This window comes from Corvus kubaryi, unplaced genomic scaffold, assembly GCF_017639235.1.
Source record: "Corvus kubaryi isolate FWS band 111438036 unplaced genomic scaffold, C.kubaryi_AGA036_p1.0 37073, whole genome shotgun sequence".
Taxonomy (NCBI): Eukaryota; Metazoa; Chordata; class Aves; order Passeriformes; family Corvidae; genus Corvus; species Corvus kubaryi.
Window position 1 is genome coordinate 14,633 of NW_024581026.1, and position 25,569 is coordinate 40,201.

General features: G+C 40.5%; 2 protein-coding genes across 2 annotated transcripts in view; one reads left to right on the forward strand and one right to left on the reverse strand.

Annotated features, from left to right (window-relative positions):
• The window catches only part of LOC121661152 (ras GTPase-activating-like protein IQGAP2), a 40,154-nt gene extending 14,602 nt beyond the window's left edge, over positions 1 to 25,552 (reverse strand). The window contains 15 exon segments of the mRNA XM_042021008.1: positions 107 to 331; positions 962 to 1,125; positions 1,910 to 1,933; positions 1,935 to 2,060; positions 2,754 to 2,962; positions 3,259 to 3,328; positions 3,480 to 3,551; positions 4,234 to 4,317; positions 8,072 to 8,214; positions 9,425 to 9,510; positions 9,512 to 9,587; positions 13,964 to 14,006; positions 14,009 to 14,056; positions 22,351 to 22,514; positions 24,515 to 25,552. Coding sequence (XP_041876942.1) covers positions 107 to 331; positions 962 to 1,125; positions 1,910 to 1,933; positions 1,935 to 2,060; positions 2,754 to 2,962; positions 3,259 to 3,328; positions 3,480 to 3,551; positions 4,234 to 4,317; positions 8,072 to 8,214; positions 9,425 to 9,510; positions 9,512 to 9,587; positions 13,964 to 14,006; positions 14,009 to 14,056; positions 22,351 to 22,514; positions 24,515 to 24,662 — 1,682 coding nt within the window. The 5' untranslated portion in view covers positions 24,663 to 25,552.
• LOC121661153 (proteinase-activated receptor 3-like) lies at positions 15,925 to 20,091 on the forward strand. The gene is given in 4 exon segments (XM_042021009.1): positions 15,925 to 16,236; positions 17,946 to 18,056; positions 18,059 to 18,895; positions 18,898 to 20,091. Coding segments are annotated over 4 exon segments (1,140 nt in total). The 5' UTR covers positions 15,925 to 16,178; the 3' UTR covers positions 19,032 to 20,091.
• Positions 25,553 to 25,569: the final 17 nt, after the last annotated feature.

Sequence of the window (25,569 nt, forward strand, 5' to 3'; positions counted from 1 at the left end):
GAAGGGGTGCATGGACACAAGTACAATTTCTCAGAGGAAGAATAGGAAAGCAGCACTGAGGGATTCCTCATGTGTGTGGCACAGTAAGTCCAGCTTCCTCACTCACCTGGCCTCACCAGTCTGCATTTCTAGCTGGTTTACCCATGACTTGTAAACATCTACAGGACTAGTGTTGATTATGAGAGACTTGTCCTCCATGATTTCCTTCACCACCGGGGCCAGGAGCTGGCGCAGAGTGTTCTGTCCCCGACCGCCTCGACTGAAGCTGACAACCATCTTAATGACAGTGGGGTTTCCAGTAACAATATCCTGAATCTGGTCTACTTTCGAGCTGTATAAGAAACAGAAGAGTTCTGATTTATATATGCAGTTATCCATATTTTCAAACCCCACACTTTTAAAATTACCCTATTTCTATGTTGAAACCTCTTTATATAGTCTATTTCTTAAGGCTTTTATATAAAACAAGGTGATATATAGAAACTACCACCTGAATTGTGCATGTCTTATAGTAATGTCCTGGAACACAGCATAGTCAATGGCAGCTAATATATACCTGATTCAGACCCAAATACCTGTTCAGCCAGTATCTATTAAGGGCATAAAATAACATTTCATTATTTCAGGATAAACCACCAATCTTCACTTATACAACATAAAATTACATAAAGAAGGATAATACTTCCTCTACCCTTACATACTCAAGCACCAACCAAGAAGCCCTAGCATCTTTTTACAAGCAATTTTTTCGTAGACAAATATGTTCCACCATAGAAAGATAATTTTTTTCCTGAATTAGCAATCACTTGAGTTTAACACCCAGAAAACAAAGTTCTCTTGTAATAAAATTATGTGTGTAATTTTATGGTAAAGATTAACCACCAGTTTCTTTTAGGCACAAAGCATTCGTTGAACTGTCTGAAACACAAACTAGCTAAATCCTTTCTGTGAGTGCACATACGTTATCTCCTCTTCTAGAGCAGTTTTGAAGAGTTTGAGAAGCAGGTATTCTTCCCGTTGATCGGAGGCATAATTGTATAGAGTGAAGATGACTGTATCCATATACTTCGTTGATTTGTTTTGTGGCATCTGGAAAATCAGCTTTGCCAGGTATGTGGGATTAGTCTACAAAGCAAACAAATGACATGCATGCTGTTGTCCAGGACAAGCTCCCCCACTTGGAGGGCAGCTCTCTACATTTGTTCTTGCCTAAAGCACTTATGGTGACTTCCATATCTGTCACTTTTGCACGCAGGTTTTACTTTTCTCCAAATCCTAGTACATAAGGAACATGGAATACTGCACAACCTGTGAGAAGCACCATTAAGGATTTTATTTGCAGTCTCTGCATAGTACCTCTCTGCATCTGATGACAATGAGAATTTACCAAATGACAATGGCTATCTACCAAGAAAACTTTGCATACTACATGTCTGCTTTGGAGAGTGGCTGCCCTGGGAGGATCTAGAATTCTTCTAGAAAAATGTCAGTGAGGTGAGATAAAAATAGCACAAGAACAGATACAGTATATTCTGTGAACTGCATTGCAGACCACTTCCCTTCCACCACGTATAATGCATGGTATTAGTAACTGACAGTAATTTACATGGACTAAAAGATATATGGACGTAAACATTTCTCTTCTGCTTCAGTACAGACTGAAGTATACTCAAGCAAAAACCAGCCATATTTGCTGCACACTTTAAAAACAACAAGGATTTTCTCAATTGCAGGAAAGATTAGAAATTAACCATAGTGTCTGTTGCAGTCTGCATGTTATTTGGAAATATTTTCATATACTCAATCATTTTCATATACTACAATCATTAAAACGAAATAAGCAGTACAGTATATTTTTAGTTTTTCTTTAAAAATTTGCTGCTATGTTAATTTTTGCATTAAAAATTACCTGTAGGAGGTAGAATAAGTGTTGGATAAGCCTCCAATTTTTTTCTTCTCTCTTTACTCAAACCTTGGATGCCCTGTTTGTCAACCATAACCATCTCCTCCAGTTGACTTTTGCTCTTTTTGTTAAGTTTCTTACTGTGCAGTACCACATCCTGCAGAAAAACAATCAAAAATCTGGATTATATATTCATAAAACAGGAAAAATGAACATTTTCCCAGTCATGTTAAATACAGTATTACTCCAAGGGCCTTAATTAGCAACTTTGTAAATTTTGCTGCTCTATTCACTACCCAGTTTTTTAACATTTTTATCTTTCACCAGTATGGGTTGCCAACAGTGACTATATGGAACCTGATCTCCTACACAGACTCATTCATGATTAATTAACATTGAACAACTTGTTCCATATGATCAGAAGTCTACTCTAATTTAACACAGAAAAGACGTGAAAGATTTTAAATCTGCCAAGTAGTTACTATTGTCCACAACAATAGTGTCCACCACAAGAAAACACAGTGATGTACAACTCAGGACAACAGAACAACAGCTAGCACAAGGTAGAAACATGCAAAGATACTGCTTAATTTACCAGGAGTACTTTGACTAACTGAGGGTGACTGAGCACTAGCACAGGTTGCTCAGGTTGTGCAGTCTCCACTGTTGGAGAGAATCATCCATCTGGACATGGTCCTGGGCAACCTGTTCTGGGTTGTGCAGGGGGTTTGGACCAGATGATCTCCAAGATCCTTCCAGCCTCAGCTGTGATTGTGTAACCCTCAGTTCCTTCAACATGGGCAAGTGCTCAGTGCATACTACCAAGGGGGCCTGAACGGAGCCTGCTGACCTGAAGAGTGATTCTGTTTTTCACCAGCAATCCAATCTTTATATCCATTAAGTTCAAATCCTTCTCCAGCTGTTGATTGGATCGAATTTTTGTAACCACTTCTTCCCTTAACCTTGTTACTTCCAGTTCTTCTTGAAAGTCTAAGTCACTTTGGTCCAAGAGGTAGGCAAATTTGCGCAGAACAGTCAAGGGTGGATTTTCAGCACCAACTACAATTGAAGAAAACAGGCCTGTTAGTTGACGTAATACCGAAAGCCCTCAGGAAACTGATCACTAAGCAGAAAATTTGAAGTTTATGCCAGTTACCAATATTTTTGTCATGCATTAAAAGTACAGCTATGCAAAATGGTTTCATCTATAGAACAGCTGTTTTACAAACACTTGCACCCTCTTTTGAAGTTAAATAAGAGACTGAGAATTCCCATGTGAAACTTATAAAATAAAACGACTAAACACAGTAACATACTTGTCCCCAAACGTACAACATGCAACTGTTACTACTTACTTAGTGTTCTGTAGTCCTCCCTGGCCTTGTTTGCTCTAAGAAATGCTTGTATCTTCACAATTTGGTCATTCTGAAAGGTTAGGCAAAAGGATCTAGTTATGACACACTTCTGCTCAGAGATATACTGCAAAACTTGCACCCTCTTTTCTGTTTCCCAAAACTGCTCCTGCATGCTACCCTACTTCAATGCTTCATGTTCAAAATGGAGAAAAATTACTTACACGATCCTTGAAGTATTGCAGACGTTTCCTGTAAGCTCTCCTCGCTAGCCACATTTTGACCCATGACTGAATCTGAAAATTAAATGAAATTTTTAAAAAACTTAAGGGACACTGCTCAAACTTTGTGTATGTGTTTTACATTTACTTTTGAATGTCTACTTCTGCAAGCATGCTGTTCTTGTGTGCTCAGGGCCACAGATGACTGTACTACCAGGCTCCTACTGGACAGTGACCAGATAAACGAGTTCGCACTAAATCACTTAATCAAGCTGAGTTAAAGTTTCTACCATCTGTGTGTAGCATTATCTTTGGAAATAATTTCTACCTTCAGGTCTCAGGACTCAATTCTAAACCAGTATCCCTCAGAAACAGGAGATTCTGTCACAATATTCCATCCATGATCTACAATCTAATTGTGATATAACAGTCCCATTAGCATCTCAGAACAGTGAGCGCTTTTCAGAGAGAGATTTGACAGCTTTTAAGGAAGTAATACACTGTCATCCCAAATGTGTTCTAGTTTAGTATTGAAAAGGGGAATGTAAGGAAATCTCTATCAAGAGCTCCTCAAATTCTGCAAAGCCTGTTCCAAGTCAAACACAGCTTTCAAGAAGCAATTTGCTTAAGCTATCAATTAAACAACTTCCAATGCCACGCAGATTTCTGGAAACCCTCCAACTTGTGCTCCTAGTCTCTGATTCCCAGGTGGTGATAGACTATGTCAAGGGATTAAACATACTTGGGGGGTTCTTACCTTAACAATAGCAGCAACATTGCCTCGAAGCACATTTAATCTGACAACATAGCTTTTCCTTTGTTTGAATCCTTTCCAGAAAGCCTATTTTAGAGAAGGCAGGAAACCATTATCCCTAATAAGAAACTAATATTTATTAAATCTATGTAACACACTAAAATAATTGTTTATCTTGTTGAAAAAAACTGCCATTGTGATAAAGAGAAAACTAAGCTTGCTTCTGTATTTTTAAGGTGTCCTAATACATTTCATGTTAATTTTGACCAATCTCAGCACACTTTTTTGTCCAATGCTATTTCCTTCACTCTCCTGAAGTCATCTTTACTCTTATCAGCAATCCACCCACATACTTGGCATCCCAGTCACTGGCTTCATCCCACATAAGTGACTTCCAGCTCTTGCCCATTACTCGGCCTCACCTCCCATCCCTGGAACAGTGATGGAGTGCCTCAATCTGGAAACCATCTCTATCCACATGGATAACATGATGATGATCAGGAATAATCTGTATGGGTTCACTACAGTAGTGTTTGACCAACCTGATTGCCTTCTACAATGAAACAACTGCTTGGATGGATGAGGGGAAAGCAGTGGATATTGTCTACTTGACTTCAGCAAGGATTTCAACACTGTCTCTCACAACATCCTCATGGACAAATTCAGGGATGTGGGCTGGATGTGTGGACAGTGAGGTGGGTCAAGAAATGGCTGAAGAGCAGATCCCAGATGGTCAAAATCAGTGGCACAGGGTCTGGTTGCAGGCCTGTCCCTAGTGGTGTCTCCCAAGGTTCAATGCTTAACCATTCAACTTGTTCATCCATGACTTGGATGAAGGGGCAGATGCCTCCTCAGCAAGTTCACCAAGGACACAGAGTTGGTAGGAATGGCCAACATACCCTGGCGTGCTGTGCAGCCCTTCAGAAGGACCTTGACAGGATGGAGAGATGGGCAGAGAAGAACCATCTGAAACTGAGCAAAGGGAAATGCCAGGTCCTGCACCTGGGGAGGAACAAGCCCAGGCACCAGCACAGGCTGGGGCTGACCTGCTGGGGGGCAGCTCTGCAGAGAAGGACCTGCGGGTCCTGGTGGACACCAAGCTGTCCATGAGCCAGCAGAGTGTCCTGGTGCCCAAGGAGGTCAATGGTATCCTGGGGGGCATTAGGAAGGGCATTGCCAGCAGGTCATGGAAGGCGATCCTGCCCCTGTACTCAGCCCTGGTGAGGCCTAACCTGGAATGCTGTGTCCAGTTCTGGGCTCCTCAGGACAAGAGAGACATGGAACTCCTGGAATGGGTCCAGCAGAGGCTACAAAGATGATGAAGGGACTGGAACATCTCCCTTACAAGGAAAGGCTGAGGGAGCTGGATTTACTCAGCCTTAAGAAGAGAAGACTGAGAGGGGACCTCATCAATGTCTATCAGTACCTGAAGGGAGGGTATCAAGAGGATGGACCAGGCTCTTCTCAGTGGTGCTGAGCAATAGGACAAGATGCAATGGGCAGAAACTGATGCACATGAAATTCCACCTGAATATGGGGGAAGAACTTCTTTATGGGCGGGTGACCAAGCACTGGAACAGATTGACCAGAGAGGTTGTGGAGCCTTTGGGGATATTCCAGAACCATCTGGACGCAATCCTGTGCCATGTGCTTTGGGATGACCCTGCTTGAAAAATGAGGTTGGACCAGATGACCTGCTGTAGTCCCTACCAGCCCTACACATTCTGTCACTCTGTTGCATCCTAAAGCTATCCCTTACCTAGCTGGACCCACGTTGCTCTTGCCCTGGCCTCTTTTCCAAGTTTCTAATCTTCCAGAGCCACTCAGGATCATCTTGTACCACAGATGACAACCTCCCAGTTCCCTCAGTCGACTCTGTTTGCTAGCTCAGAAACAAACACTTGTCAAGGAACCCAGCAACAGGCATAACAGACACTTTTACTGCTGCTTTTGCCTGTCATCTCTATCCAGACCGTGACACCAGCCTTGTCCTCTACTTGTTGTCTTTCCACAAGTAATTTCTACTTTAATGCCAATAGAAAGAAAACAGAAGAACTTTATTTACCTACATTTCTCCATATTTTGAACCTGTTCACACAGACTTTGAATTTCTCGAAGTACAATTCTTTACTGGGCTCAGGCACCATGCTGGAAAATGAAAAGTCAATCCCAATAATGACTAGCGGTAAAGCTATTTGTCATAATGAATCATTAGGTATAGCTACTGTAGATTAAAAAAATCACATGTATTTTTTTCTTTTTTTTTTTTTTTTTTTGTGAGTGGGTAGTGGAATAAATTGCTCCTAATAGGAGCTGGCTATTTCACCACTTAAAACCAGTATGCATGCCTCTGTCAGTGTTTGTTCACTCAGCAGAACGTTTCCTTTGTACACCTTTTGGAGTACAGTGAACTGGAAATATCCAAGACATACTGCCAGAGAACACCATGGCAGCTGCCACTCCCTGTCCAGCTATAACTTCATGGAACAGAAACAAACCACTTCCAACTAGGGATAGTCTAGAAAGGAATGTGTTTCGTAAGTCATGCTTTGCCAAGGAATTTTTGCTTCGATGCTTAACAAACATCTTCTGGTCTTTTACTGTGCATAGCTACGCACACCACAAAAAATCTGAGCACGTCAGAACAAAGCCAGGGCTGTGTACGAGCTTTTCCCAACTAACTTACACTAGAGGTGGATACGATCCATTCTTTTAAAATTGGATATTTGCTGTATGAAAGCACATATTTGCAGATGTAGAATTTTAAACTGCTGCTAAGGAAAACAAGGAGGCAGACCTGCTTGAGAATTTTATCAGTGGTAGCAATCAGTCACGTCACCCATTACATGCAAAAAGCTGCCCAAGCCACATTACCTTCTTGTTCTAGAACCACCTGTATTTTGATGGCAGATCGCTCCTGGTTTTGAAGATAGGCTTTGGACTGTGTTCTCTCCATCTCTGCACTTTACGTTCACCCTACCAAAATCCCTCTGATTTGCCCCTAGATTTTAATCAGTAAGAAGAAAGAGCTACTTTGTTACTGCTGAACCATATAGGAAGGGTAACTGAGCTACTTTCAAGCTTCAGTTATTCAAGTGAATATGCTGTTTTAAGAGAGTATTCTTTTATACATTAGCAGGGTTCTGCTTTCCTACAAGTGTCTTGTACAACTCAGACATCTAGAAATACTAACTGAATCAGTGAGTTCTCTGCTGAGAAGCACACTCAAGTACTGCTGCATTACGAATTTCAAAGGGACTTACACTGACTTTTGTTTGTGTAGAGGAGTAAGCCTGTAACTTCGATGAGCTGCCTCAGAATAATAGAAGAACAAATTACTCAGAGGCTTGTGTGATCTGCTTTGTTCTATTTCACACTTGTGCAAAACCTCTACAGTAAGGGAGCTCAAACAGCGCACCCATCCTCTTGAAGCTGGAGATACAAGAATGCTGTCAGAGGATTAGATTTAAACAGAAAATGGTGGTTCCACTTGCTCCTAAATACGTAATAAAATTATTTGTTATTCATCAATGTAAAGTCCTATAAAATATAAAAGGATATGGAAGAAATCAGACTTTCCTCCACTGGTGTCTGTTGATAGTCATTAAAAGAAATGCTGTAACTTCCAGTAAGGAAATCCCTAAATCACTGCCAGACACTAGACAGGAGGCTATGCTATTACTGTCTGCTTAGACTTAAGTTGCTGCCCTTGTCAGAAGCAGATAACTGATAAAGTGACCTTCAGTTTCACCCACCACAGCCTCTTGAGATTGCCATGTCTCATGTGCTCTCAAATGTTTATGGTGCTTTTGCAATAAAAGCAAATGTTTTAGCCACCTACCTGGATTTCTTCACCAGTTAACCACGACATTTTTGGTAGAACTCCTTCGGGCGCAACACAGGTACCTTCCTCAGTTTCCACATTGTAATAGTAATCGTACATGGCTTTCATTACAATTTTAATCCATGGACTTTCGCTAGACCCTAAAAGCAGTTCATACCACTAGTACACATTTTTGTCCTGTTTCACTGATACATTACAGCTCTCTCTACTCATTTCCCCTCCCTGTACTTGCTGTGAAGCCATTTGACATGCAAAATCTCTGTATCTTGTGCCTTTTTGTAGTAAGGATTTTCAAAATACCCTGCTGGGTGGATGAGGGTCATTCCTCTAGAACAAAATGGCTATAAGGTTAGTGAAACAGCTATGAGGTTGGTACAGATCCACTGCTAGCCTCTGCAAACCCTAATGTGCCAAGTTAGTGCTCCTGAAACAGTGCATGCTCTGTCTTACATCATCACTCATAAGTGAAACAGACTGTGTTTATAAAAAATATTTTTCTTGTCTTCTGCCCAAATGCTGGACTTACTGACTCATACCTCATACAGGACATTTCCTATATCTACATCATTTTCTTGTTTATTGCTTTGGTAAACCAGTCTGCATCCTGACAGGCAGGAAAAACCTCATTTCCTCATGGACAAAAGGCCCCAAGATAAAGCTAGCAAGGCCCTCAAAATGCTCATGTTGCAAAGTGAAACATGCCCATCTACTGTAAGAACAGGCACTACCTTGACAGTAATATTTTTTAACCGTTAGCTGTCTGTTAACCATTAACCTTGGCTGCCATTAGCTGTGACCAGCTTTTGCAGCTCTAACATGACAAAACACCCCATCATCTTGCTAAAACCAGATTATAGCCCCAGCTTTTGCTGGTAACTGTTGCTCTGGCAATGCACAGGGACCATAACTGGGCTGTGAACACTGTCAGGTACTGGCTTGGTCTTTGACAGTAATCTGTAAGACTGATGTGTGCATCTCTGAATCTGCTAATATGAAAAAAAATTATCAGAGGGTAATACGGTTTTCTGAGAGAATGGACTAGTCTGTTGACAGTCACAGAGAAGCTGCCCTAAATTCACCCAGAGGCAGGTCTGACATTCTAGAAAGTCTCAGCTAGACTCTGGAAATCACTAGACTTGTTTCTCAGCATGTACTGTGATCTGCATTATGTGCACAACAGCTCAATGTCATATAAAAAGCACCTGGAAAAATATAACATTTCTCAAAAGATTTTAAACCAGCAGCTATCTTCCTCAATTTACAGTGATTTTAGGTAAGCTTCTTGTTCTAGCTTTCTGGTTGCCTCAGTGATATGGACATGTGGAACTGTCCTGTTCAGGCAGGTTTTACCTTCTGTAGTTTTCATGTTTTTGGCTTCTGAGAGGTTCCTGAAGTAGGCTTCAGCACATTCAGGAATGACTCGTAATCCAAACTTTTGACTGCAGTATCATCAGGATCGGCTGTGAATCACCCTTCTCCAAGCTCTTGTTAAGCATTGATATTCCAACAGCCACTAGGGTAAAATAATAACATAGAAAATTAAGTGTCTCATACTCTAGGTATCCATAACTCTAGCCTCCAGAAACTTTGAAAATGTACTTCTAACACTGGCAAACACAGACAGCATGTCATACGCAGCCATTCAGTGCTTTGCCCATTTTCAGCTTCCTTCATGCTTGTAAGGACAAGTATTTTGGAGAACAGCAAGCATGTTAGGTAGAAAGTGTGTGCTCCACCCAGGCTGGGATGCAGCCACAGCACAACCGAGAGCAGTCTGAGGGCATAGCTGCTCCCCATCAAGTGACACACCAGGAGACAGTAGGGCAGGCACTGAGGATGGCAAGTACCCCCACACTCAGCCTGCCCTAACAGGCCATCATCTGCTGATCACTTGGGAGCCTTCTAGAGGTACATGAAGTAATTTGGTTACAAGCTGTGAACATTAGCATTCACTTTTACTGTACAAAATGGGAATGAAAACTGATGGCCCTGAGTAAATTCTTGCAGCAACCTAGTCAGTATCCTGAAGCAACCCTTGAACTCACCCTCCTCAGGAACTTGTTTAAAGCAAATTCATGCCCTTGAATGCGCCAGAGAGGCAGCTTTTGTTTCCAGGGCACATAAAAGCACCCTGAGAGGTGATGCTGTGAAGCATGCGAAAACTTTGATGTTATCTGGTGTTACCCATACTCTAATTCAGGACTTCCTCGAACAGATCCCACCATCACCAAAGGAACAGATTCCACCACACCTGGCAGCACATAAGTGGAAGCACACGCCACTTCAACAGTACCTTACTCACTACATGTTTAGGCTGCTTTAGAAATGGCTGCTCTGGTCTTTAAAGGAGTTCCTTTACATCTAAATTCAAGACGCATAGAGGAACAAGTGAATAGAGTTAGAACATCCACATTATACCCTGGCTTGAGGGAATCTGGCTACTTTTGCACCCCAGAGCTGCACTTCATGCTGCAGCACCAAACACTTTCCCCAATCTTGTGTCTATCCACATCAGTATAAAGGAGGTCCCTGCACACAGAGAGCTGACCCAAAATGCATCCAATATCAGAAGCCCATGTACAGAAGTGACTCCATGAGACTGAGCAAGCAGAAAGGGATTTCACTACTAGAAACAGTTTTTCTTTGTTGTTAGTTTGACTAAAGCGGAATGGGTAGCTTTGGCTAGGCAGTTATAGATCAACCAAAAATACATTGTCAGCCAACTGAGTAACAAAGCAGATGCACAATACCACACCACCACCATCTGGATTTCTATCAGACAGCATCCTGCTAGTTTTCTGTGCTTTGAAACAGACCTCTCCCCAGCACATGTGTACTGGAGATGTCTTTCCACCATTGCTGTGGCACTGTGATATCCAGGCACCTGGCCTCAGCAGCAAGAAAGCAGGAAAAACTGGGAAGCCACACATTACAGCTGGCTGCTGCTGGCCCCAGACTCTTACACAGTCCCAATGTGCCTCATCAACTCTGGCAGGATTTGAATGCTTTCCTTCCTCTGTTTCATCGTATAGTTACGGGTGCTGGAAGATGTTTTTACAAAGACAAAACACAATTTAAGCTAAGATTTGTTTATGTAGGTCCACTGTCATCTGGCTTTTCCTCATCTTTAGATTAATTATGCTTGTATTTTTGAAGGAAAATATAAGAAAAATGTTTATCAGGGAAAAAACTCAACTCAGCAGAAATTATTCCTTTAATTTTAAGTGCTAGCAGTTAATACTGTGGCTGTTGCTCTAGAGAAAGGCCATATGGACCCTGGAAAATCGTAAGATAACTGGGGATTAGCTATCCCCAACTGCCAGAAAATTGTCAGCTCCAGTCTGTTTCTCTAGCAGTTGGGATGTCAGTACCAGATCAACACTGTGAAGGGCTCTTTTCCACACCCATCCTCCCTTCAAACAGCTGTGATATACAAAGCTGCAGTTGGCTGGTGTGATAAGCCTGAACTCTCAGCAAGGCCAAAGATCAGCTTTTTCCTGTAACTCAGACTCTCTCAGGACAGACAGACTTCCTGCTTTGACAGACTCTCCCGGTGCAAGACCAAAGTCAGTGTTCAAATCTGTTCCTGAAGGCTATACAGCTGATACTTGGCCAATCTTTTTTTGTTCTCCACTTAGATAAGGAGTACAATGGTTGAACTCATTCAAGTGAAGCAAGGTGATACAAAACACACAGCAAGCACCACAATGTGTTAGGAAGTGCACTGAACACTTCTTCCTCAATAAAGGTACAAGATACAGAGTCCTTTACTGACAGGGAAAACTATAAAAGCCTTTTAAAACTTTAATACTGCACCATTTAGTATTCATATAAGGCATAAAAGTTAGTTTGGAAGTGATCAAGACTGTTTCAGTACTGCTGCCAGTACCTTCTCTTATTTTACTGCTTATTTTATTGCCATTACTGCAGCAATCTCAAAGCCACTTTTTTAACTGAAAAATACATCTTTAACTACCTTGCAAAAGTTTTGGAGTTGTTTGCCTTTCAAAAATAGTGCCTCTGTGATAGATGAAATAGAAGTTCCTTTCCAAGTTGCGATCAAGCTGAACTTTAAGTTTAGACTATGTGAACACAACATGCAAACTTCCTGAGACAGGATGTGTTGGTTATAGGAAGTATCAGGTTCTGTGCCATGGGGAAATGTTAAATCTCAGGTTTTAGCTGCAAAACCTTAGAGCTCTTTAAGAATGTGCTGTGCTGACAATGCTTCCTTTCAACCCAGAGGGCAGCATACAGGAGATTAGTATTGTTTTCCTAAAAGTGACATGTTAAAACAGTTCCACTGAGCATCCTTGATTGTGAAAAGCTGTGCATTTATTACCAACACAGATTATATTAGAAGATTTTACTACAACTAGGTAGTGGATAGAGCAGTGGTTTACCAATAGCAACATCGTATGGTATTGCTATATGGATGATGCTGTTCTAATTTCTGCAGGCTGCTTATGATAGATATTCTTAATGCTTTTACACCAGTGAACACAAATGAGGGTGTTTTCAAGTTGCTCTTTAAGTTTAACTCAAATCCGTTTACAAGCTGCGCATTTCCTTCCCTTCTCTGTGCTCAGATGCTTCCTCATGGCTCTGGGTCGCATGCATGGGAACCAGGTTTTTCCACAAAAGAAGGTGTTTTTCCACAAAAGAAGGTATTAGCACTCCTCAGCACAAGAGCTTGGTTAAGACAGTGTGTGTGCATCTGACCCTATCTCAGAAAACCCAAACCAAATGCTTTCTCTGGATGTGTGACCTACAAAAATACTTCAGCTATCTTTAGTGTATCTGCCTTCTTACGTGAAGACTGTATTAATTGTGTAGATCAATTCTAAAGTAATAGTAGCACAAAATGCAATGATCCTGTGGCAGAGATAGCTATTCGTAATGGACAGCTCTTCCACCCACAGCTTCCCAAGCACTAACTCCTGATGTGCCTGTGGGCTCACAGCAGTCGCGTTGCACCAGGGATGGCTGAGCACAGCACTGCAGGAATGCACCAACTCCAGCACTTGCATTCACTAGCTCCAAAGGTGCAAGAGAAGGTGACACTGACTCACCCAAAGCCAAGTGGAGCAGAAGGCTGACCAATACCCAGTGCCTTGTCTGGGCTCTGCTGGCCCTGGAACAGGCAGGCACACCACCGTGCTCTGCAATGTACCCCATACACCCATCTGTGCTTGCTTCTACATTACTTGCCAAAGTTTATTACGTGTTATGAATATTTTTTCTAAAATTATTATATTCAGCCCAAGCCTTGACAAAAGGTGTTGAGTGCATTCAGTACACAACACTCTGACAGATTAAGCCTCAGCATTTTTCCTACAGATTTCCTCTTCCTTACAGACTGGAAGAGCAGATACGTTTCAGAAGGACCTAGCCTTCTTTTTACACTGCTTTAAAAGTTAATATGTTTCTGATTTTTGTTTGTTAGCACTTCATAAAAGACAATATAAAGAAATATGAATAAGCAAAATTGTAAACCTAAAAATTTGCTCTTACAACATGCATAAAGATTTTAGTCTCATATACATAGCAAAACAAGCTCCTGAACAGCATATCCCTTCTCATTCATATATTTTGGGAGCCACATGAAGATACACTGACATTAGAAAGATTGGTCATGATGTTAACCTGTATAACCAAATCCACTGAATTATTAGCCATGCCTTAAAGATTACCACTTTAGATAGAACTAACACCACTCCTATAGTTTTAAGTCATCTCAATTTTAGTATGACAAAGAACATGCATTTCATTTCTTCTCATATATTTGAAGGGCTTCCACCTTCCCTGAAGTGGAAAAAATAAATTACCCATTCTAGTTTCCCATGACCAAGAAAAACAAGAGCATTGCAGATGCAGGCTAATGCTTACAGATTTCTGCTTCTTTTATGTTGTTATTTCTGTCATTGATTCCTCTTTTTGTATTTCGTCCAGCCAGAGAAGCGCTGATTCATCTTGAGATTCCTGGAAAAAGGACAGTAAAAAGCTTGAAAAAACAGAATAACAAGAGTTGTCTCAATATACTGATACAGCTCCAATATACAATCTCTGCAAAGCCATTGAACACTAAAAATAATTTGACTGTTTAAAATCGGAATGAAACACACTCATATACTATTTGATAACTTGGAAAAGATCCCGTTCAGATACAAAGCTCTGAAAGTTTTGATGTGTAAAAGAACAGGAGAATTTGCTGACACTGCTGGCATAGAATTCATCCTACTAAAGATCAGTAAAAATTGAAACATTTTTATTTCCATGATATGTCAGCAAAATAGTCTGAGTCACATAAAATCCCACATTATCAGGCAGCACTGTGATAGTAGGAGAGAGCAGCAGAAGACTGCAGGAAGTTGGCTTTCTTTCAAAACCCTTATTTGGAAAGGATCCTTGAATATATCTAAGTACACGTTACATTAGAAAATAACAGTGAAAACTGACATAACAACACAGCTCAGGTTTAGTAATGATGACTTAGCTTGTGCAAACATTTCTGTAATTAAGCAGCAGAGTTGGGACCGCTCTTCTTACAGGCTAAAAGTGCATGACATTAAACCCCAGTTAAAATAGAAGGTGCAGTAAAGTGGGCTCAACATCCCTGCTAACCGACCCTACTGCCCAGGCTCACTGGTGATACCAGCACTTCAGCAGATAAAACAGGGTTAAAGTAATATTTAAAATCTAATCCAGTAGGTGGGGGGGAAATTCATGCTAAAGAGGAAATAGGAGTGCCAGGCCTATAACAGACTAATGATGAGAGAAGCTGTAATGTATTGATTGACATTGTTCTAGGATAATATAGACACAAATATTTCAGGAAAAAAAAACTAGCTAGAAACACATTCAAGCTAAAAGAGTGGGGACAAATAAGCAACTTTGCAATGAGTATCCCTGGTTAAGCACTGAATCTCAGGCCAAAGATCTAATAAATCTGATATCCACAGAAAGTACAAGAGAAAACAGGGTAAAAAACCCTAAAGACATGCTCTTCTTTGCATCATATATGTAAATAAGGTAGCAGAATACATAAATAACATGAAGTGTTGTCAGACAATCACAGGACAGTGGACACACACTGCTTGTTTTTCTACCAAGTGAGAGTTAAGAGTTAGCATTTGAGAGAATGTGTAATAAATTCCCAAACTGCCACTGAATTTTGAGAAAAGCATTGAGAAACTGAAAAGAATTCCTCATCTGGTATCCAGATTTTACACATTAAACGCAAGAACAGACACAAATACTGCTCTGAAGCCACGTACAGTTTATGCTGAGCCTCACAACTAGCCTGGAAGCCAGACCAAGACTTGGGCTAGTTTTGCTTGCTGAAAAAAGCTGTTGTTATTTGGCAATGAAGGGGGAAAAAAAAAGGGAAAGAAAAAAAAAAAGCCAGGCAGAGAAAAAGGAAGGGATCAACAAAACAGCAAATGAAAATAGGGGAAAGGTTTTAGAAGCTGCAGGCTATGGAGGGGTGGAAACCATCTGAGTGGAGGCAGTAGCTGGATCAAAGGAGCCAGACAGCTTACAGTGGGTAGGGAGGCAAAAGGCAAAGCAGAATGCAGTTCTCCTAAGGCATGTTTGTATGTGTGGCTTCTCTCCATCTTCGCCTTTTGCTAAACTGAGATCATCACACTCTTCTCCAAGCCTGGCTTTTCCCTGGAGACGGTTACAGAGTTCAGCCATTGACATTTTGGTCTCTGAATGAGACCCTTGAGGACTGATTTTTCCAGAAAACACCTTTTTACTCCAAATATCTGTAGGTACTAATTTCAGCAGAACCCTGCACATCAGCTTCAGGCTTGTGGTAAATTAGGAGTTAAATTGCTGCTGTAAAGCAATTTTATCTCTGTGTTGGGCTGAGGCTGAAACTGAGTCATGTGTGCATATTTGGATACGTCACACCCTCTTGCTGTAGCAGACAAAGAACAAATTAGCTCCTTACCATAAACCTCATGCTTACAGGATGCTTCTGGAGGACAGATCAATCATTCTTTAGTCCCTTACAGAGGGGAAAAAGCCCCCACAAAACACCTCTTGAGATGAACTAGCGCAGCACTATCATTCAGCTGGCTGGATTTCACACACTACAATGAAGATACTGTTTTTCACTGGACTGCTCTCTCTTACAGCCAGTCTTTGCACTACAGGTGAGTCTTCCTTTCTGTATCCATTCCATATTTTAGTAAATAGTACAGGCTTTTGATAATGGAGTTTCTTTACCAGCTGCGAACTAAAAGTTGTACAAGCATCACTACAGAAAACTACTCTAGGATGTCTCCTTTTAAGCAGATTTTTATTTTTTCATTTCAGTGACACCTTACCTCTCCCAGTCATTTTCTGTAAAGAATTTAAGGGAACTTTCTGCACTTACTAAAGACACATCTTTTATCTAGTATTTTTGTAATTACATGATAATTTTAAACCTGTAGAGTCTTGTGTTACAACTTCACAGATGGTGTTATTAGAAGGAAATGCTCAGATGACTATTGTGATAAAAATAACTAAAGGAAATGATCAAATAACAAACCTGGTTTTTTTCTTTTCTAGAATTAGAACTGTTTTCAAACCAAGCTCATTTTGAAAGCTGGTATACATAAATATTTTTTTAATAAATAAATAAATAAATAAATACACACACACACACACACACCTGCCCATGCAGGCACACGTATGACTTTTAAAGAGCGGTTAAAACTAGTTTTCTAGAGCAACCATCAAAAAACCACTAAAAATGATGTAGTCTACTAATTATACTAATTATTATTTTAAAACATTCTACTGTAAGTCTGCCAGTAAGCATTAATAAAACTGTTTTCCATATTTTATTCAAATATGGAAAGGTAAAAAAAGTCCAAAGATTTTCATCCATATTTCAGTTTGCTTCTGAATTACAGTTTCATGGTGCATGCTCTAGGCTTTACAGTAAGGAATTTTGCATTAAATGCAGCCAAGAAAACAAAACTGACACAAATACTTGCACAGTTGCTTACTGTGCAAAATTTATCTTACAACACATGGCTTCAAAAAGCATTTTGAAAACATTTGTGCTTCATGTGGAAATGTCAATGTCTCTACAAATTTCGCTACTAAAGATTCAGGAACAGGCATTAATAGAAGTGATATTACTGGTTTTGCCCACATGCTGGCAATATTTACTCATGGAATGTTTTCCTGCTGCTTGGAAAGTTTTATTCACTTCCCAGTAAATTACACCTAATACCTGCCCAAGCATTTGCTTTCAATTCTCAAGACACTGCCCTTGCTCAGGTATGAGAAGCTGAAAAGATCTGGTTTGCTTTAGTCAGAAGCTGAAGAATAACAATTTCACATGTGAGACCAAAGAAAACAAGTGTAATTTCAGTTTTCTAATTTGAAAGCTTTAGTCTGTGTTAGACTAGATAGGGCTTTTTGCATCTTTTGCAGTCATGCATTTCATACATGAAGTGAAAAGGACAGTAACGGTGTTTGCTTTGGACATTCTGATCAACCCTAAACCAAGACTGCCTATATTATGAATGACCAACATTCCTACTACTGGGAAAAACCCTCCACTGGTCATAAGCATTACAGAAGTGTCTGATATTTTTCACCAAAGATTACTGAAAACACACAAAATGCAGAAAGATGAGCTAATACTACATTAATGATGAATTTTCAAGTGCGTCTGAAATGGCAAATGAAGACTGTTGTCCGTACATTTGATATGAACACCCAAAGCAGAATGTCACCAAATCTTTTAAACTTCTATTGCTTTTCCCATGGAGATGGTTATACTTCTGTGTTCCTGAAGGTGAGTTATAATGTTAATACAGTAGTTTGTCCTTTTTAACAATTTTAACTCTGTTTTATTTCTAAGCTTCAGAATTTTCACTGAATGGGTCTGCAATTAAAACAGTGTCTCTTATCAAAACTTTTCGTGGAATTTCAGCAAGAGACTATGATTACATCCCCCCTTATGCTATAGACGGGAGACAACAACCATCCATATCAGAGAAAACAAATGCACCTCAAAAAAGTCGAATGACTCCACTCTAACAGAAGTGAACAACAACACTCTAGAGTACCTGACCAGCTCTCTGAGCACCAAACTAATACCTGCTGTCTACCTCAGTGCGGTTTTATTGGGTGTACCATCTAATGCCATCATTTTGTGGATGCTACTCTTCAGGATCCGCTCTGTGTGCACTGCTGTCCTCTACACAAACTTGGCTGTTTCAGACTTGCTCTTCTGCATCATGCTGCCCTTCAAAATAGCCTACCACATCAATGGGAACAACTGGATATTTGGGGAAACCATGTGTCGAATGGCCACGGCAGTGTTTTACGGCAACATGTACTGCTCCATTCTGTTGCTCACGTGCATCAGCATCAGCCGGTACATGGCCATCGTTCACCCCTTCACCTACAAGGGCCTCCCGAAGCGCGCCAATGCCATCACTGCCTGCGCTGCTGTGTGGGCCATCGTCTTCTTGTACATGCTCCCGCTTGGCATCATGCAGCAAAGCTATTACGTGAAGCAACTGGACATTTACACCTGCCACGACGTGCACAGCGCCTGTGAAACCATATCTTCCTTCCAGTTCTACTACTATGTGTCCTTAGCGATATTCGGGTTTTTGATACCACTTGCAACTATCGTGTTCTGCTATGTCTCAATTATACAAACACTCAAGACTCATGAATGGTTCTGGTATGTAAAAGTCAGTCTTTTGATTCTTACCATCTTTGCTATTTGCTTTGTGCCGAGCAATATTATCCTTATTATCCATCACATCAACTATTACTATTACAATACAGATGGGTTGTATCTTTTTATCTAATTGCTTTATGTCTTAGCAGCCTAAACAGTTGTCTTGATCCTTTCCTTTATTTTCTGATGTCAAAAATTAGAAGTCAATCCAATATTTATCTAACAATGGTTAAAATATCCAGGGAAAGATGAATTTATTTCTATTACTGGAATTATGATTTTGTATAGTATTAACCCAGACAGCAACAAATCTCAGGTGTGACATTTATACTTCAAGTAAAACATGTTAGAAAACACAATCTCAGTTAAATTTACCTCCTCCCACACAAGGAATATCTCCAGAAATACACTTCTCCAGCTCTATAATTTTATTACACGTATTGCAACACTTGTGTGCCTAGATTCAGGTAAGTAGCTCTGCACCTCCATTTCTTTCTGAGATCACTTTTTGGCCATGGAGAAACTGCCAGAGTATCAGTCACCACAGCTTCTAAGTACCAGAAGAGGAATCAGCATTCAAACAGCACTTTTAGGGCAATTCATAATATTTCAAATTAGCTCTCAGCCAACGATCACTGCAGAAACAGTGATACAAAACCAAGCTTTTGGCCTAGTGAAAATGGGAACAAGTAAAAGCACTTCCTACATGCCTTGGAGCAGTGAAGAGCAAACACTGCCCTGGATGTTGGAAATAGAGTCCCCATAGGTTCACAGAACAGTAAATCTACAGCCCTGGACACAGAACCTGACTCTTCCAAGACTACCTCTCCTATGAGGCTGCTTAACCAGCTTTGCACTGGAGACTTGTTCTTCCACTTTGTCAGCGCCTGCACTCCCCTAGCCCACAGGGATTGCTGGGAGCCAACCCTTATCAGTGTGAATGCAGGCATGTGTTACTCTTGCTTGGTAAGCAAAAGCGGGAAGCTATTTTGTAGTATTCTCTATTTCCACATCCTCACAGGAAATACCTACAGTGTTACAAATCCTGCAACTAGTTATCATTGATTGTTAGTAAAACAATGGGTCAACTTTTACCTTTACAGAAACCCAAAACCTACATATATACTAAGTTTCTAGAAAATTAGCTCAGTGGTTGTCATTTGAATTTGTAACTGCAGCATGGAAGTGACGATAAAAATGTTTTATGTTGTTTTGATAATACTATTGTAAAAAAATTTTACTTAAATAAAATAACCTGCACTGGAAAATGCCTCAGGGGAATTTGCAGCCTGGTGAGGCTCTCTTTCTTCTATTTCTTCTGGCTCTTAATTTAAGATAGTTTTAATCCTGCCATTCCTTCAACATACACAAGAACAAATTTTAAAGATAATTCTAAAATAATTCAAATATGACACAACTATTGAAAATATCAACAAGGTGAACCTAACTAAAACCTCTGTACCTATCACATAAAAAACCCTACAACCAAATGTAGCAATTTGGTCCATCTGTTTAACTTCTCAGTTATCCACAATACACTCCCTTAACACAAGGTTTCTCTTCGCCGGGACCTGAATGCATTTGGTTTGAAAAGGCCTTCACAACTGTTAAAAGCTGTGGTTTAAGATTTACAGGACAAAATAAGTTCTAGGTTTGAGTTTTCAGTTTCAAGCAAGGAACAAATAGGTCAGATCTGAGATAAGGACCTGTAACGGGTTCTGGTAGATTTGGGTGCAGACTCTACTCCCCCAAATTACCAGAGCTGTGGGGAAGTGACAGCAAGCTACTTAGAGTAACTGAGAAGGTTTGACACACATGTTTTTCCAGATGCTGGGGCAGGAAGTTTATAGGGAGACCTATCTGATCCTTGTAAATCAAATACTTCCTTTTACCACAGCTCACTCTTAAAACACGCTAAACACAAATTAAGACAGATCTGCTTTATAAACAGGGATCAGAAAAAGAGGAAAATAGACGTCAAAAATTGCACTACCTTTTCATTTGTGTCTGGATTTTTTTTCTTTAAGGAAATGTCAATCAAAATAACTTCTTTACCTAAAGAACGGTGATATCTATTGATTGATCACCATAAAGAGTAGGTACGCATCCGAGTATTTCTTTTGGGAGCACCATGTCTTCTTCTCTTCTGAAACAGAAGTAACACTCCTGTTCACAGAAGAGGTACTCTAAGTAGCTGCCAAAAGACTGCAAAACCAAAATAGCTCAGAAGAGAAAGGTCAGTAGAAGTCTCTAGGAACATCAAACATTTCAGAGTGAGAAGATTTCAAAGAGATTGTACAATTTTGTTCCAAAATTTGGAAACACTCATTTGTTTCCTATGAGCACATTCACACCAGGACAGGAGTGGGCACCAGGTTTGCATCTGGGGAGCACTGGGACAGCGCAGGAGTGAGCCAGGGTAGAGCTGCTGTGTGCAGGTACCTGTGGGCTATAGCTCTCTGCCTTGGGGTCATCCTCACTCACTGTGCCGCCACCACCCGCACTGCGCGCAAATACTGGCCCTGGCTCGTCCAGGACAGGCGAAGTCAGAATGCACAAAAGCCTCCCCAGCACACATGGCGAGGAAGAAGGCTTTCAGCACTGAGGGCTCAGTGAAACCAGCCCTTACCTGGGAACCCTGGTGAGAAACTAACTTGTGCAAAGACCTTTCAAAAGTTCTGACAGCAGATTACAGAAACACATGGTTTCACAGCAGGTACCACAGAGGAGGTGACAAAAATGCTGGAAGATACTTTACAAGCCAGGGTTTGCAGACTTTCCCCAGCTCACCATGTTACATTAGAGACACTGTGTGAATTTTGTGTTTTCCAGACACTGGACATTTTAACTGCTGTGCTAGTAGCTTTAGCTAGTCTTGTGTTCAGTCACATCCTGCAAGCTGCTAGGCTGATCTTTGTTTATGCTTCCCGGAGCCGTAATGCTGTATGCTAACCAGGCCACTGCTTTTGGGGAAGCAGATAGCAACATCCTGCTGAGATAGGTTTAAACTGAAGGCACGTAGAAGACCATCACCTTGTTATTGCATCACCTTGTTAAAGCTGTAAAAGAAATATGTACAAAACACCACTGCAATAAATCAACTTAAGCAAAGGAGACTCCTCAAAATATTTCCCAGAGATTTGTTAAGTAATACCATAATTGTGACATTTTCTGGCAAAAACCTCAATTTCCATCCATACTGTAGCTATCTGCCTGACACAGTCCTGTAACTGTATCCTTACACAAATTCATAACTATGTGAGGATTGCTGCTGCCCATGTTTTGTAATAGCTGCAACAACCTAGTAGAATTAAAATGAGATTACACCAAGTCAGTAGCAAGACATATGCAGAATAAGTCTTAAGTTTAATACATTGAGAATTAATCCATTTTGCCAGTCAGAATAAGTTGTAGTGCAAAATTACTTAGCGCTAGTTTGTCATCACTGGCTTATTTACAACCGCACTGGCAAAGCTAATGCAAACATCGGGGCAGCAGGACAGGGACACAGAAGCAAGTGAAAAGAATTGGCATTTCACTTCTCACAAAAAACAACAGTAAAAATTCTAACCTTGCATTTCTGTGCTTTGGCATGGTGCAGAACATCCTGACAATGCCTTGCATTTACTGGTCTCACATCTTGAAGCTTGGCTGTGGGCAATAGCAGGGCTTCTAGAGCTTTGTCAGGATTTCCTTGGTCAACTGCTTCATTAATGTGTCCAATTGCAATGATTCCTATAAAACAGAAAAGTTATTAAAGAGGCACTTACCAAAGAAAGTTGCAACTTTTCCGATATCACGTACAAACAAAGCAGTAACATGAAGAACAGAAAAATCACATAAGAAGCAGAGGCAGCAACAGCAGCCGATTTTAAATTATTTTTGTTCTTATATTCATTTGAAGCTATTATGCTATACAGCTTTCCTTCATACCATAGTTATTGATATATCTGGATAAAAATCTTCCTAAAAATCAAAATTACCCTTGACAAAAAAAGGAGAACAGATTTCCCTATTTTCTGGGCAGAAGCACCTACATGAAGCTTAAGAAAAAGTTGGGTATCACATATAAATATGTTGACTAACATATTGGCTCACAGGGCTGAAAATTTTGTTCTCAAGTGATTTTTGACCGCATTACTTGAAACTCCAATTTGGACAAATATATAGATACTGCACTTCCAGCTATAGCATTACATAGCAATTAACCTTCTTCATTGTAATGTCACTGTTAATAACCAATCTGACAATTGTGACCAGTGGCACTCAGTACTTCAGTCAGGAAGTAACAAGGCCCAGTGTATTTAATAAAACCTTAACTCATTTTCTTCAGACTGGGCCAAGAAGTGTCAAATCAATTTTCTCCTACCCCTGAACAGTACTGAAATGCACTGCTTGTTGTCCCTAAAGCAACCCCAGAAAGGCATCAGTCAAGGGTTTCACCATCACCTGTGAGGGATGACATCCCTGCTCCTGATGGACTGTCTCTCAACGGTGTGTGGTGTCTCCAGACCCACCACAACCCACCTGGTGCGGTCACAGATCCAGGTCATCATAAGGCTTGGGGAAGGAGCAATTTTTCCAAGGTGGTCCCAGAGAGGAACCATGCAGTTATGGGACCTGCTTATGGAAACAGAGGCCTCCCTTCTTCCTCTTCTCTCTGCCCATCTGCCCTCTCCAAACATTCCCAGGCAGAGGTCGGTGTCACTGGGACCAAGTGCAGCTATTTTGGTCCTGAAGACTTTCACTGCTACTGCAAGGTCTCTTCCAACTCCTACTAAGTGCACAGGTTCAGACAAAAAAGTGACTCTGCCAGTCAAATAAACTGTTCAGCACCCCACCTTGCCACAGGGCACATGGCAACCACTGGACTAGGTTTAGGAAGCAATAATCCAGCCAGTTTTAGAAATTCTGCAATATAAAACCTCCCTTATCAGTATGAAACAGCAGCATGCATGACACTAATGACAGCACAGGAAGGGCATGAGCAGCCCGTGTCTTAAAAAGGCTCTCAAACTGCACTGAGGCAGATTCTGAAATGGCAGGCAGTCTGAAAGCTGCCTCTCTTTTCCTTGCTCCAGCAAATCTGGCATAACTCGATAGCCTCAAATTTCTATATGCAGTGGAAGAATTCAGTGCTTTATCTTTTTTGAAGACCAAATGACCAGCTATCACATTTAATATAATACCACCCTCTTATGGCAATATAGTTACATTCAGCTTCAAAAATAAACTCTAAATCCATTCACATGAGAACATGTGGGCATAAGAAGCTACTCTCGGACAGAAAATCAACTTACAGGAAATCAGATATTTGCATTGTCTAACTTCTTACTAACTCCCTTGTTGAAAACAAGCACTTGGAATAATCTACACAATAAAACACACTTTTCCATGGAACACTGCATATAGTTTCCTCCCCTATGTCCCAATATGGTCTTTGCTTACAACTGCAAAATCCCCAAAGTGAGACCACCCAGGGCTGGAAGATACTGCCAAGCAGGCAGAACCATGGCATTTTTAACACTGCAGAAGGCAGGCACCCTATGATATCTTTCAGCCATCTGAAACAAACAGGAATGTTTCAAGGACATTTAAAGATCATGAGGCTTTCAAAATTTTTAAGTGCTCTGCTCTTTTCAAGAGTGTCTGAACAAGGCCACTCAGTTCACAGATTTACATACCAAAGACCCGACTATGACCTCTTTGGGCAATGTGGAGGAAGAATTACTTACTTTCATTTTCTTCTTGAATTTGCATATTAACCATGTCAATGCAGTTCTGGATATTATTCCAGCTTAAATAATCTTGGCCTTGAGATGAAGCCTCTGACTTAATAGACAATAGTGTATCAGCATAACTATAAGAAGATATAAAATACATAAGTGTATTTCATATACAAGATAAAATGCCATACAGTCAGATGTATCAACCATCACTTAGTGGCTACTATTTTTTCCAATGACTGAATTTCAAAAACGCAGCTCTTGCCAGAAATTATGCAGACATGCAAGCTCCCTGTTCTACACATGCACTTCAGGATCTGAAGAAATGTCCTGTACACTAATTCAGAGAACGTTTCTTGGTTACATGGCATGATGACAGTACATACATACAACTTGCTGTATGGTGCAACAGATAAATGTGGGAAAAATTACAGTCAGCTTCTTGCTTTAGGAAACGATTGTTGTCTTCTTGACACTAATTCAAAGACCAGAATTTCAGTCAGTAGTATCAGGTAGTAGCACCTCCTGCTACCTCAATGTGGAAGATAATGAGCCATGTGCAAGGGACTGAAAAAAAAAAATTATGCCACTCTTCCCACAGCTCAAGATCCTCCAAGCACAGTCTCTGTAGCCTGTGTCTGCTCTTCCTAGAAGGCTCACAGATCAGATGAGCTGGAAACCTTCGCAGTAGCGCAAATTTATGTGTACATAAGTTAAATAATTTTCATATTCCTGAATCAAGCACAGAACTGCCAAAATATGTCAGATCAAATACGTGTCTTCTATTTCCATCAGAAGCCTGAGGAATGAATGACTGTTAGAAAAAAAAAATAGGAGAGATTCATCATTTCCCAATCTAATTTGTCTTTCCAGCATTTAGTAGCCTGCATTTAAGGGCTTCCGAAGCTGGAGACTGTGTATCACTTTAATAGTTGCAAACAAGGCTACACTCTGTTAATTTACCTACTCTAATTTAAAATCTTATGTATTATTGAGGAATGAGCCCCAGTACATGTTTTGCAAGATGACAGCTTTTTTAAAAAAATTAAACTTTGTATTTGATA